Raw genomic sequence first — 14,028 nt, forward strand, 5'->3', positions numbered from 1 at the left:
ATTTATCATACAAAAAAGAAAGATCAAAAAAATTTCATATTTATGAGTAGCATTTTCTTTATCCACAAAGGAATACATCAAAAATGTAAATCCACTTTCAAAGTGTTTTCAACATGTTGTTGTTTTGCATGACTCTGTGAACATGATAAACCACTCCAAAACAAAAGTTATATATAATATTCTTAAGAATCTCCCCCTTGTGCAGACAACATGATTAATTATTACTTTTCTTTTACATTATTCATTTTATTGACTCAGTTTTTTTCCTCTGTACTTCTGCAGCACTTTCTGTTCCATTGAAATGTATTGGCTTTGTTTCATAAGGAAATAGTTTAACACTACAAAGTTTCAACCTCGTTTGTTTGTAATGCGCTAATGTTCAATAAAAAATTGTAAGATAATGTAAAATAACTTTTTTTATATAAAAACTGCCATGCACCCTCAGCCGAATTAAAGTGGTACTACACAGTGTCACAACGGGACTGTGTGAACTCTTATTTGCATTGACGCAACGTACTTAGTGGCTCAGAAATCACGTGATCCAAGGAATCGGTGATCTAATTAGTTGCAAAAACTTAATAATGGATCTTATCGATTAGTTGTTGCAGCCCCAGTTACGGTCAGTCAATAGATTTTATCACTGACAACAATTGCAACAGGATCAACCCAGACAGCAATGGACATGAATAGTTGTTCACAATTTTTAAAACATTGAATGAAGCAGGATTCAATCTGGATTACAATGGGGAGAGCACAGGATGCTATCCACTAGTGATAAAGTCAACACAGGGAAAGGCATTTGGTCTTACCTCATTATAACACAGTTTTAGTCATGGTACCAGAGTAGAGAGAATAATAGTAGAATTAGTAGAGAGAAAATTGTTTGACTTTTTTTCAGCTCAAACTAAGCATTGTTATTGACAAAAAGTTTTGAATATGTGCAGCCATGCATTTAATTATATATTTCAGGATGACCTAATAACTTTCCACGATGCCGTTCTCTTCATTCAGTTAAGAACAACCGGAATACTTCAAACAATGTCTTACTCCTTATTTAGTCCGGAATCATATGTGCTTCGTAAAGACTTAGAGTCAGCTTTACCTCGGACCAGTTTAATGTCTGACGATATTCTTATGGCCTGGCTCAAAAATAAAATCAACAATTTTCTACCTTGACTAAAATTGGCGTTATGATAAGCTAAAATCGAATGCCTTTTCGTCTGTATCCTCTAGTGGGTAGAATTCGGTGTTCTCCACACCAATATCTGTAAATCAATTATCAGTGATCTATTCTGACTGCTCAAACAATGCAAATACGCTATTTTATATTAATTGTGCAACCCTAGCCCTTACTGTAGTTTTAATTCCATGCACCTTATGGTCCAGCGTGCCTTATACATGAAGAAAATATGACAAAAGATCATTTTTGTGGGCGTGCACTTCACAATCAGTGCATCATCTGTATGTTCTGCAATCATTTTTGAGTAACGAGTTGGTATGCATGCAGTAAATTCTGTGCATTGTATTCTTTCGTACTCACCTTGCCTCCTTTTATGACCGGCATGAGCATATGAAGAAGGTTGAATTCAGCCATTGAAACTGTGATTGAGACTTGCAGGAGTGTGAGACAAGTGAGCCTCGTGGGGATGAATTCCTCTAGTCTAGAGATCTCTTCTGGAGTCGCTGGAGAGCAAACTTCTTCCACAATTTCTGTAGACACGATAACGACTAAGTGCTATTGGTAATAATGATTAAAAATATGAACGTTAAACAAATCTGACAACAAAGATAAGAAAATCAAAATGAAAAAAATCAATTTGCAGCGTGCCATTTCGATGAGCAACAGTCCATGAATATCAGAGCCCCTTTCATTGCCAATGTTTGACCATAAGTCCGCATTTGCGTCACTGTAATTCACCTTATTTCACTGGAAGAGCTAAAAGAATAAAACTAACTCAAACAATTAATTGATAAGGATATATTCCAAACTTGAAACATAAAAAACTTACATAAAATAAACATTTTGCTTCCTTGGAGGGGGTGCACATATACAAGCAAATTACCTTATGAAACTACGTAAGAAAACGACTTTTATCATAAAGTTATGTATATCTAAATTAGGCTGAAACAAAAGGGCACACAAAACAAAAATGATTTTCATAAATAATCGTAATAACGTTTTTTCAGGGCTCTTTACAAAACAAAATAATATTTTGCCATGGAAAAAAATTGTGAAACGGTTTTTTAGATATTATGGATAACAAAATGATGAAAGGATACCAGAGGTAAGATCTTAAGTCCATGCCCGACCCGACTGCCTTTCTCTTACTCTCTCTCTCTGTCTATCTCTTAAAGTAGCGTACTAGAGTCTTAAGGATGTACTGCTTCTCTGGTTTATGGCCTAATTTTCCAGTCCATCAAAAAGACAAGAGGGCCTCAGAATGTTTCCGCCAAACTCTTAAAAAATTGTGTTAATGGCGGAAATTTGCCAGTTGATATAACCTCTGCAGAAATTGTTCGCACAAAATTGCTTAACTTGATTGCATTACAAAAAAACAGGCTTTAATCTTTTTTAATCATAATTCACCCTTCCTCGTCCTTAGCCCTAACAAATAAAATATGAAATTTCAGCTTTGCTTCAGGCTCGGTTAATTGGTCGGGCTTGGGCTGAGTCGGGTTTTAATACTCGCGGGCCTTGGTCAGGTTGGATTTTTTTTTTTTTTTAGGCCCGATCCTTCATCTAATGGATGCTAAACTAAGGCATAGTTTTAATAAAATAAATTATTTGGATGTAACTGGGAAGGCACTGTATGGAATTTGCTATTTAATTACTAACTGCTCTTTAAATACAGGTCTCGCAAAGTAGCATTCCCTGCAAAAAATGATAGCTGTGGCCTTGCTCTTTTCCCAGAGCAGTGAGCTCTATAAGTCTGACTGACACACTCTTCCTTTCTTCCTCCTCTCGCATCCTAACAAATAAAAAAATCAAATTTCAGGTTTTCTTCTGGCTCAGGCAAGCAAACTAAGTGAATTGGTCAGGCTCAGGCCGGGTCGGGCTCAGGCATCAATCATTACGGGCCGAGGTTGGGGTGGGCTGGGGTTATTTTAGGCCTGCTTTGGCCGAAATGCAGCAAAAGTGACCCATGTTATTCATCGGAGAGGTCGTCTTTTTTTTTTAGCTCCCAATCCATTCAAGTTTTAGTAGAATTATAAAAAGCTGAATTCAACCAATATACTTTTCCCTTTTCTTTACTATTGGATTAGTTAGGGACCCGTTTAAAGTTTATAAAATGTAATAATAGTGAGGGGCCATGGACTCCAATTACAATGGGAATATATGGTTTTGGGTGCATATATTGTATGTTAGGATGTTGTATTAACTATATTGAGCAATACATCTTTCTTTTTGGTGGTCAGGGATGGTTAGACCCTGGGTAAAAATTGACCCACTAACATCGCTTTGTTGTGCCAATTCCTAACACAACTTTGGGGTTAATAGTTTAGAGAATTTGCAAACATGGTCTATATTCTACCGCAACATCCAGGTGATGAACTGAACAGTTTTGCAAGGCTGATCACCACCAACTTGTTTGTCCTTACCTCCCTTAATACGGTTGAATAAACCATTAAAAATAAACTTGGTTAGGGTTTTTAACTTGCAAAAAAACATCGATATAATTTCAGACAAAGTATCATCTAACCTTGCTGTGGTTTACTGTAGGGTTCATACTCGTGGTCCATGGCACAAGTGAGCATCTTAAGTATACGGTGGACAGCGCTACTATTAAGTTTGATGTCGAGAGGTCCAACCACAAGTCTCTTGACAGATGCTTCTTGAATAGTTGGCACTACTTCTTCTGCATTCACCGCAGATATGTCGTGAGTATCTAGCAACAAAATGATGCATTTGTTTAGAATGAACATACCACACAACATTTTTCAGATTGCACTCTAACTTGTGGGATACAACCAAATATTGAGCATGCCCCTTTCTGTTGCCGACTATGAACTCTGAGGTTGGATCCCTTAATCAGTAAGGTCGTAGGGGCACCACTTCCTTTGGTGTGTCTTGGGCAAGTACAACCTGGTGGCGCCCATCCCTTTCCAGGCCAACAAATGTTTGCATTGTTGTCAAAAGAGGGATAGCACAGGATAACACATCCTTATTTGCATATATGACTATGACTGTCATACAGGAGATCCATTATCAAAAACTAAATTGCTTACCTGTGGGACAAACAAAGAAACATCAAAATCTAAAAGTATTAAACATTTTTTGAAAACCAGAGCCAACCCAAAAAAAAAAAAAACATTTTTATGGCTGCAAAAACGAGCAATGTCACCTCTTTTTTTCTTATTTCTAGAGCTTTGATAACACACACACAGCTGAAACAAAAAGCTGTATATAATTAAAAAAATAGCAAAAGTATATACATTATCATATTACTTATACTGCTTTAAACAAACGTTAAGAACCCTCTGCCTTAAGCAATTGCTAGCACACAAAAAAAAAATTGACTGTTGGGGTTTTTTTTCCCAGCAAAAGACATTATAAAAATAATAAAAACCAAATACTCAGCCTAGAATGCATTTTAAGTATTATCTTTATCTAATTTATATATTCACTTCAAATTAACACTTGAGCAAAATAATATGATATGGCATAAGCAGATCACAACTTAAATTATGTTTTACCTATTTTGATTATTTTAATCAAAATGACATGGAAATAAAAACTTAAAATTGAAAAATTATCTGCGAGTAGAAGAATACTTTACCATTATATTTAATTCCTATAACTTTTTCTCAAATTTCTAGCTTATTTTTTGCAGTGAGGCCATCTTTCTTCATGGACCATACACCAAGACAAATGTCCTCTACTTCCAACACTGCTTTCACTGTAATAAATCTATTTGATCTTGCTGTTCAGAAATAATAATGTTCTGAGGAAGGGCAATTGAAAATGTATTGAGTGATGCAATGATTTGCTAGAGGCCAAAAGAGTCAGCTCACGTAGCATTAAACTCTCAAATGATGAGTTTTCCAAATGTCCACTCACACAGCTGTCCCTTCAGTCTCGGCAGGCCTCTGTTCCAGAGGTCCACTTAAAAGACTATGCTCCCCGGTAATAAAACTGAAGAAATTAAAAATAAAAGAGGTGGATGAATGGAACACAGGCAGTGAAAGGACAAAGGGTCACAACTTGCTTTATGTTCCACAAGCACAGAACATTCTACGTCCACTTTCTCAGCCAAGACAGTTTTCTGATGCAGAACATATACTTTTGAATCTAACAAAAACGGGCAACTGGCAATGCCACTTCCTTTTTCCTTCTTCAATTAGATTTCACTGGAAAGAATTAGGCCTAATATTAACCATATGGAAACATTTGAATAGTCAGTGAAAATGTGAAGCCGAAAACAGTAAGGATTTAACAATTTAAAGTCTGTCTCCATGTCTCAGGATAAAAAAGGAGAATTACTTGAAAATTAAGTCAATCGTAAGTGTGACCTCTGTCGGTTAGTGTTTCAGTTGATACAGAGTTTATATTAGACCTGTGGCAATACAGACTAAGTTGTTTAGACGACACCGGATCTGGTCTGTGTGTGGTAAGGAGGGGAAAAACTGACAGAAGAGAAGCATTCCATTGGACAAGGTAACCACAATCGTCCCACAGGAGTACTCACACTACTCCTACTGTAAAACACACGTTTGACAGTTAATTTTCACAATAACTACTGTTTTTTTTTTGTTTTTATTCATTTTGGGAGAATTGTTGAATCTCCATTATTTACTAAAAAAGTCATGTACAGTTATCCTTTGCTGTATTGCAGGTTACTTTTCACGGTATCGATACTTCACAGATTTTAAATTGAACTGTCTTTAATTTCATTAATATCAATATATCGTCCATTGTGTTCTGCAACAGACACCACATAGCAAATGCTATGACAGGGCATGTTTGGAAGGTAGGTAAGTGTGTGTGTGTGTAAGCGTTGGATGGGCATGCCTGTCTGTGCACACAACTGTGATAAGCTGGTGTTTGCTGTCGGTCAAAAAAAAAAAACGGCACACAAGTCAATGTGGCCGCTGTATACATCACTTTCGTACGGTTACCAGTCAATGTTTTGGTACTTTTGTGTAATCGCAAAAAAGACTATTCATTCAACTGCAATTCTGTGTTGTTTTTATTTGTGGATAAATAGTTGTTATTTTGTTACAGTCATATATATTAAATGTTACTGATATCTGATAAGTATGTTTCTACTTTGCGATTTTTGACAATTGTAGGACTTTTATGGAATGCAACTCTCTTGAAAAATAGGGATCACTGTACTACAAAACGCTTTGCCAAGGATAAACATCAACCCTTTTTTTCTTTACAACATTCAATTAGTGTCTTTCATCAATGGTTACAGACCTCAATATGCTTTCCTAAAAAGAAAAATATATTAATGTCGTAAAAACTTCCAGATTTGTATTAGTCATTTCAGCGCAGACAACAGTAATACCGACTTATAATACCAAAATAAATCCTTGCTAAAATCTGCTTTTCCAGAAGGTGGATCATTTATTGTCCAGGTGTTGATTCATACACAATGAGCCACTGCAGACTTCACGAAGAAGGATGGACAATTTGGCAAGAATTCAACTTCAAATAGATTCCACTTCAACATTTGTCTGTCAGACTGGACTGTCCCTCAAATCGAGCCAAAACCACATGGTCTCTCTGGAGTTGAGAGCCGATATAAATCTTTAATGTCAGTCAGACTTCATCATGTCTGAAAATCCAGCTCATGGGTTTACATCATAAAAAGCCAACACATCCAAATAGTTCTACTTAGTAATCCAGCAGTAACACACACAGGCATTTTGGGGTTCAATTTTATTTTTTCAGTAGTACAAAAAATGTTGCTCGATGGAAACTTCAGGTTGCACTGACTTCAACATTGACTGCTTTTGTTCAAAAGTGAGGAGGCCCATCCAAATCGCAACACTTGCCAGAAAGATTGACAACTAATTAAATAAGACAGTCCCAGTATTCAATTTCTCAAAGGCTCACAGGTAGAGAGACTGGGGAGGGACAATGTTTCAACAAGCTGAAGGAGAATGAAACTCAAATATGTGTCAGCAGACTAAACACTTTAGTGACAGTTGCCCTCCAGGTAAGTTGAGGGTGAGACAAAGGACAGGGAGGGTCAAGGACCAGGTGCTTGTGGCTCAAACAAGCCCATCTCTTTATTCAAGTTTTCAGGACACTTGTCTTATTAAAAAGCACAAAAAGGAGATCAATTGTGGTGAAGAAGGGGAATTTATTAGAACGCATAAGACCGAAAGAAAGAAAGGCAGGGCAGGTCTGAGCAAAAAAGAACAAACAAATGCTGATAAAGAATGATTTTAAGACAATACCTTTGCTGCTGCTGTTCTCCATTGTGTAAAGGTAATCCAAGTAGAAAGCACCAAAGCGTTGCATGCCTGCTATCTCTGTGTAGGTCTCCTGTTAAACAAAAGAAAAGTTTAAAAAACATTGTCGCCTGAGAGCAAACAAGCGGATTTCAAGATTATCAATGCCTGGCCACATCTAGGAACGAAAAAGAGGGGGTGAAAACTGAAGATCATTGCGGGGATGAGCTGACCTATTTTTGGGGAAAATGTTTGTACTTTTTTATGATACAATCAGATGAATAAAAAAATGAAATTCTTGCACCACTTGATTATTTAGGAATAATTGTTTCATATATCGTTTAAAACAGAGGCTAAAAGTTGCTTGAAACACCCTGATTATTTTTCCCCCAATCAATTGGACAGTTTTATGTTCTTGTCATAATTTTATGTGCTAATAAATATGCACCCAGGTGACTTCAGGCAATATGCACAGTATCATAAACTGGGACTAAAAATATTTTCAAAGCCCCGCAAGAAACACTGTCTTGTTTGCAATGTGGTACTGTATAATGTTATACAATGCAAGAGATGGCCTTTGCCTCTGGTATACACAGAAATTAAAGGTATGATCTTCGGCCTGGGCCCGAACGAGGCCCAAAATTCAGGCCATGTCAGGTCTCAGATGTCAATCACTAGTTCGGGCTGGAGCCAGGCCGTGCTTCTCTCGCTTACTTTATTTTTTTAATTATTCGTCATGTGTTTCGGTGTTTCCTTTTTTTGTGGAGGATTCACACGTCAAGTCAAGTCAAGTCATTTTTTTTTGTATAGCCCTTAATCACAAATAGTCTCAAAGGGCTTCACAAGTTATTACATAGAAGAAGTTTAGGTTATTAGTATGCTATAGAGTAGAAGTGAGTTTTAAGCTTAGATTTAAACATTTCCACTGAGGTTGCAGATCGGATCTCAGGGGGAAGAGCGTTCCACAACACCGGTGCCCGGATGGAGAACGCTCTCGAACCAGCGGAACACTTCTTGGCTCTTGGGATCACCAGGAGACCGGCGCTCTCGGAACGAAGGCTTCGGGCCGGGACATAGGGGGAAATCAGATCTGAAAGATACGAGGGGGAAAGTCCATGTATGATTTTTTATAGTAATAGGAGAACCTTAAAATCGCATCTTAGGCTAACAGGGAGCCAATGCAGGTCAGCCAAAATTGGGGTGATGTGATCGTACTTTTTTGTCCTTGTTAAAAGCCTCGCTGCAGCTTTTTGTACCAGCTGAAGACTCTTGAGTCTGGTCATCGGAAGACAGGAAAGTAGTGCATTACAGTGATCGAGACGGGAGGTAACAAACGCGTGAATTATGATTTCCGCATCCGACTGAGAAAGGACGAATTTTAGCAATGTTACGGAGATGGAAGAAAGCGGTTCTAGTAATTTTCTTCACATGTGTTTGAAAGGACAGATCGGGGTCGAAAATGACACCTAAATTTTTAAGTGAGTCGCTCTGTGTGATGTGGCAATTGTCTATGTTCACAGCGGTTTTAGAGAATAAGTCACGGGACTTAGATGGACCAATAACTAACATTTCAGTCTTTACAGAGTTAAGACGCAGGAAATTGAGTGACATCCACTCTTATCTCAGTGAGGCAGGCCTCCAAATTTCCAAAGTTTAGTGTGGCATATTCCTCCATCGGGAGATAGAGTTGAGTGTCACCTGCGTAGCAATGGTAACTGATATTATACTTGCGAATAATATCACCTAGTGGAAGCATATAAATGCTGAAGAAAAGGGGGCCAAGCACTGAACCCTGCGGAACACCACAAGTAACACTAAATGGCTCAGATGTCAATTCGCCATATTTAACGCAGTGTGTCCTATCTGAGAGGTAGGATCTGAACCATAAGAGGACGTTTCCTGAGAGACCAATCCATTTTTCCAACCGTTCTGGCAAGATATTATGGTCCACTGTGTCAAATGCAGCACTAAGGTCCAGCAGCAGCAAATGTGATGATGCGCCAGAGTCCATTGCCCGTAGGAGATCATTGGTTACCTTAATCAGAGCTGTCTCAGTAGAGTGGTTAGCCCTGAATCCTGATTGCATTGATTCAAAGAGATTGTTCTCGGACATAAAATCATTCAGCTGCTGTGCCACTACTTTTTCAAGTATTTTAGAAAGAAATGGTAGGTTTGACACAGGTCTATAATTACATACGTTTTCTGGATCAAGGTTGGGTCGTTTCAGTGTGGGTTTAATGACGGCGGACTTAAAAGCCGCTGGAACTACACCTGAGGAGAGTGATATGTTTAAAATATTTAGAACTGAAGGTGCAAGAATGCAAAAGAGACCTTTAATAAGTGAACCTGGAAGCGGGTCGAACTGGCAAGTCGTCGGTTTGGCCGTATTCACCATCTGTTTAAGATTATCGAGTGACAGTTCACTAAAACGGGACAAAATACCTAGACAGCCACCATGTCGTGCATCTAGAGATTTGAGTGCTTTAGTATGTGTTGAATTAATACTGTCTTTAGCGATTTCTTCCTGTATGCTTTGGATCTTCTTAGTAAAGAAGACCAATATGTCGTGGGCAGAATGAGTGGAGCTATCTGGGATAGTCTGTTGCCTTGTAAGCGATGCTACAGTGTCAAAAAGGACCTTGGGATTGTTCTTTTGTGACGCAATCACCTTCGAAAGGTAGGCTGATTTTGCAGAGGCCAGGGCCGCTTTATACTTCAACAAACTATCACACCAGATTTGATGGAAATGGCCATTCACACGGCCTTAAGAGACTCGTCTGTCTCCCATTGTATTCCCACTTTTCTTGAACATAATTTCTAGGGTAAACAGACATATTGAGCAAGTCCATTATTGTGTTCTAAGTATTAAGCCGCCACTTTTTTTTTTTGTTTGTTTTATAAATAAGTTTGTGTTGGCTTCATCAAGGACTGATCTTTAAGTATAAGTGGTAAGGTTCAATTTACAACCCCCAATTCTGAGACAGTAGTCCCGCAAAGGGTGAATTGCGCCTTGTCCGCATTGAGATAAACATACTGCATCAAATTGAGGAGCTTAATGTATATTAGGTTGCATTCAACCAGGGATCCACTGGTGTATTAGTGCAATAACAGCTGGGTCGCCGACCTTTTAGTCTGTCTTAGTAAGGAATATCACCGTCAATCCACGTTCCTAATATGCATACATAAATTGTAATTTATAAATATATGATCGTGCTTTTAGAAACTAAAATTAGTTTTTTAGCAGCTCTCCCTTGATATTAGGGAAGCAGCTCAGTCAAAGAGGGAAGGTTCAGAGTAAAGCCAGATGAGGTAGCTTCACTTAATGCATCTGGTTGGAATAAGTCACCTAAACACCTCCCGGATGTGGTGACCTGGATTTATCCCGGCAGAATGAGGCCCAGGAATAAGAGTCGGCCGTAGCTGATGTTCTGCTGTTGAATAGTGATGTACATTTAAAGCATGTTTTACGTCAAAAATAAATAAAGTGTATGTTTTAACATACCCATAGGTAGAGAAATTTGCATATTTTTTTTACATAACATTAGCCTCACTTAGATGGCGGTGACATCATTGTTGTCCATCTTGCTGCTACAAACCACCACCCCCCCAAAAAATTTCATTTTCTTTTTGCCTGGCTTTTTTCTTATTTTTATTTTTTCCTCTGTTTTTTTTGCTTATCCCTTTTCCTTTACATCCATCTTTTTCCGTTTTTGTGTTTTTTATTTTCTTATTTCTTTCTTTGCAAAAGGCTGGGCAAAGAATTGATTTAGTTTGGACACCAAGTCTCTGTAGTTAATCTTTTTTCTTTGTAGTACTCGTTTTCACTTGTACGGCACAATAAAGCAACATCTAGTGGTCAAATAATTCACACTGTCCCTTTGATTTAAGTGAGGCCCATGCAAATTATGGATTCATTTATTACTATTTGATTTATTTTCACATTGATTCTTGATATATTTTATTTGTACATCTTATTTTGTGTAGCATTTTTAAAAATATATTTTACAAAAAAAAAATTGCTTTTTTTTTTTAACCATTAGGTTTCTTGTGGAAAACCCAATTTGGCCCAACCTCACCCAGACCCTAGCTCCGGAGGCCCTCAAGTCAAGAGTTTGAGACCTCTGCTCTAGATCTTCAGGTCAGAACTGAAACTAGTCGAAAAGACTTACAGTTGCAGTTTGAGGGGAAGTTGGCTCTACAAAAAAGATGTACAAGAAAGTTCTATTTTTTAAATACCGAAATTCTAGGAAAATTCATCCAAAACACCCACATACACATAACATATATTGTTCTTTGTGTTGAAGCAAATTAAGTCTAAATTCCAAAATCTGTGATTGTAGAACAGCAAAATGGTACTAAGTCTAGTTAATGAAAACTGTGATTGTTTTTAAGTGTGGGTCAGTTGGTCGGTCAATTAACTGATAGATTATATCCACGTTTTAAATATGCGGTTAACATTATTGCAATACAAACTCAACATTAATATTGCTTTTCTGCTCCTACAAGGAATAGCCTGCAAAATTTTCCACACTCGAGCACTCAAGAAAGGTAAATATCAGAGTATACACGTGTACTACATTTCTCAAACTTGTTCAAAGAAACACAAAATGAGAGTGTATAAAACAAAAGACGCACATAGAACTCACACCCACTTAACCAAACCCCAGATGAAATCTAAAGCTATCCAAACAGAAATTTGTATAGAGCCTTATCAGAAAAGCAGGTTAATGAGTAATATTTATAAGGGGAACTAATAGTGCTGCCATGCTTTTGGATCAAAGCCATTGGCTGATTTCAAAACCGCTAATGAATTAACACGAAAACCTTTGACTCTTTGACTTTCGAGGCTGAATAGATTGGGTGAATGGATATCCAAACAAATGCTTCACTGATGGTCATGAGCATTTGGGAGCAAAGTCAACACTCGAGCCCTGACAGTGGGTGTCACACGATCCCTCCTGATGTAGTTACTTGTTCAATAGGAGAAAAAAAATCCTCTATCAGAGGCAAACAGCTGGGTGGTTATAATTACAAGGAATTATTTTAAAGGGAAATAAAACATTTATGTAAAACTGATTTTCTAAGATGAAACTCTATGCAAACTTTAACTATATTTTTAAACTGCAGGAATCTATGTATTTACTACCTCTGAATATAGTTACAGCAGACATCACTTTATAAAAAAACGTTAACACTACTAATTACAATGTATAACTTGCCCTAAGCAAAACACTATAATGGCTAGGTGCATTTTTATGTGACTATATGAGTCCTTCAATCCCCTTGGAATAGTTCTAAGGGTTGTATCCCTTAAACTTGAAAGTTTTAACTGTGCATGTTGTATGTATGCAATTTCAAATTAGTCATAGGATGTGGGCATGAAAGCTAAAACTGAGCTCAAACTGTGGGCAACTTAGTTTAACAAAACCTGAGAGAGGGCAAAGCATGTCATCGGTGCAAAATGTTACCACAAGTGGGATGTGTCTGTTTTCGTCACACAGCTGTTGCAGCTTTGCGCTTTAAAATATTTAGATGCATGGATACTTGAGTCCCAGTGTCTTAACTAAAAAAACAAGGAGCATCTTGCAGTGAGCCTCAATGATTGATTAATAACAGGTAAAAAGTGTACTAGGGCTCAATCCCATTACTCCACTTTAACATCGAATTTAATTCCTTACTCTAGCAAAGCACGTTATTGATCAGGGTACGAAAGTCCAAATCATTCACAAAGCATATGGTTAGGAGGAACAGTGAGGGACTTAAGCACCGTTTCACAAAATCAGCGTATCCCTAGCCACGCGCCCCTCCGCATTAGCAACTAGCTGGAAGTACTTGTGGGAGGGAATAAACCAGTTATTTTTTGTTTATGTCGTTTTATAGAATATAAATTCCTACAGAAGGCAGTATGGGACAAAGAAAAGCACAGGGACGCAGGAGTGGTTGTTGCGCCAGACATGAGGAAGAATAAACAAGAGTGAAGCGCATTACTCCCCCGGCGGCGTACATGTTTATTTTGCAAGTAAATAACTTTTTTGTAACCAGTTCAACTGTTTCTGGTTTGAAGTAAGTGTAATTAACTCATTCAGTTTCAGACATTTCTCTAAATGGTAGGTGCGGATGCCAACCATTTTTTTCCATTTTGATTCATTTTAATAGGCCTGCAGATTTTTTTTCTGTAGCTGTATAGGCATTAGAGATATCAAAACAAAGCTAGAACCCTTATCTTTCATTAAGAAAGTGTGTTTCTAGCGTTCACCATTGTTTTGTAAATAACAGTTGAACATTGCTAGGTTTCTTGAAAATATTCATTCCAAGAGAACCTCTGAGAAAAATGGCTCTTTGTGAAAGGATTTATTCCAAGCAGAACATTCACAATGGCTAGTGTGTGTAAAAGGGAAAGTGTGAAGCACATTGTAAAGTGCTTTGGGAGGTCTTTATTGACTTGAAAAACGCTATATAAATGCAGAACATTTACATTTACATTTTTTCTTCTAAATAATTTATTGCAAGAACACTAAACTTATGCATGAACGTTCCATCAGTTTTTCAGAGCCTGATTTTTCCAATAAGCAATCGCACGATTTTGGTCACTCGGGGGGTCACCCAGACACTCTCAATTGCATG

The 14,028-nt window shown here is 37.6% G+C and overlaps 1 protein-coding gene across 6 annotated transcripts in view; it reads right to left on the reverse strand.

Annotated features, from left to right (window-relative positions):
• The window catches only part of vps13b (vacuolar protein sorting 13 homolog B), a 457,366-nt gene that overhangs the window by 412,684 nt on the left and 30,654 nt on the right, over nucleotides 1-14,028 (reverse strand). For all 6 annotated transcript variants that reach the window (XM_088326330.1, XM_088326329.1, XM_088326331.1 and 3 more), the window contains 3 exons: nucleotides 7,411-7,498; nucleotides 3,702-3,887; nucleotides 1,541-1,710 (listed from right to left, as the gene is read on the reverse strand). In XM_088326330.1, coding sequence (XP_088182456.1) covers nucleotides 1,541-1,710; nucleotides 3,702-3,887; nucleotides 7,411-7,498 — 444 coding nt within the window. The remainder of the gene's footprint in view (nucleotides 1-1,540; nucleotides 1,711-3,701; nucleotides 3,888-7,410; nucleotides 7,499-14,028) is intronic.

The sequence above is a fragment of the Urocampus carinirostris genome, chromosome 2 (genome assembly GCF_059441175.1).
Source record: "Urocampus carinirostris isolate Australia breed hairy pipefish chromosome 2, RoL_Ucar_1.0, whole genome shotgun sequence".
NCBI lineage: Eukaryota > Metazoa > Chordata > Actinopteri > Syngnathiformes > Syngnathidae > Urocampus > Urocampus carinirostris.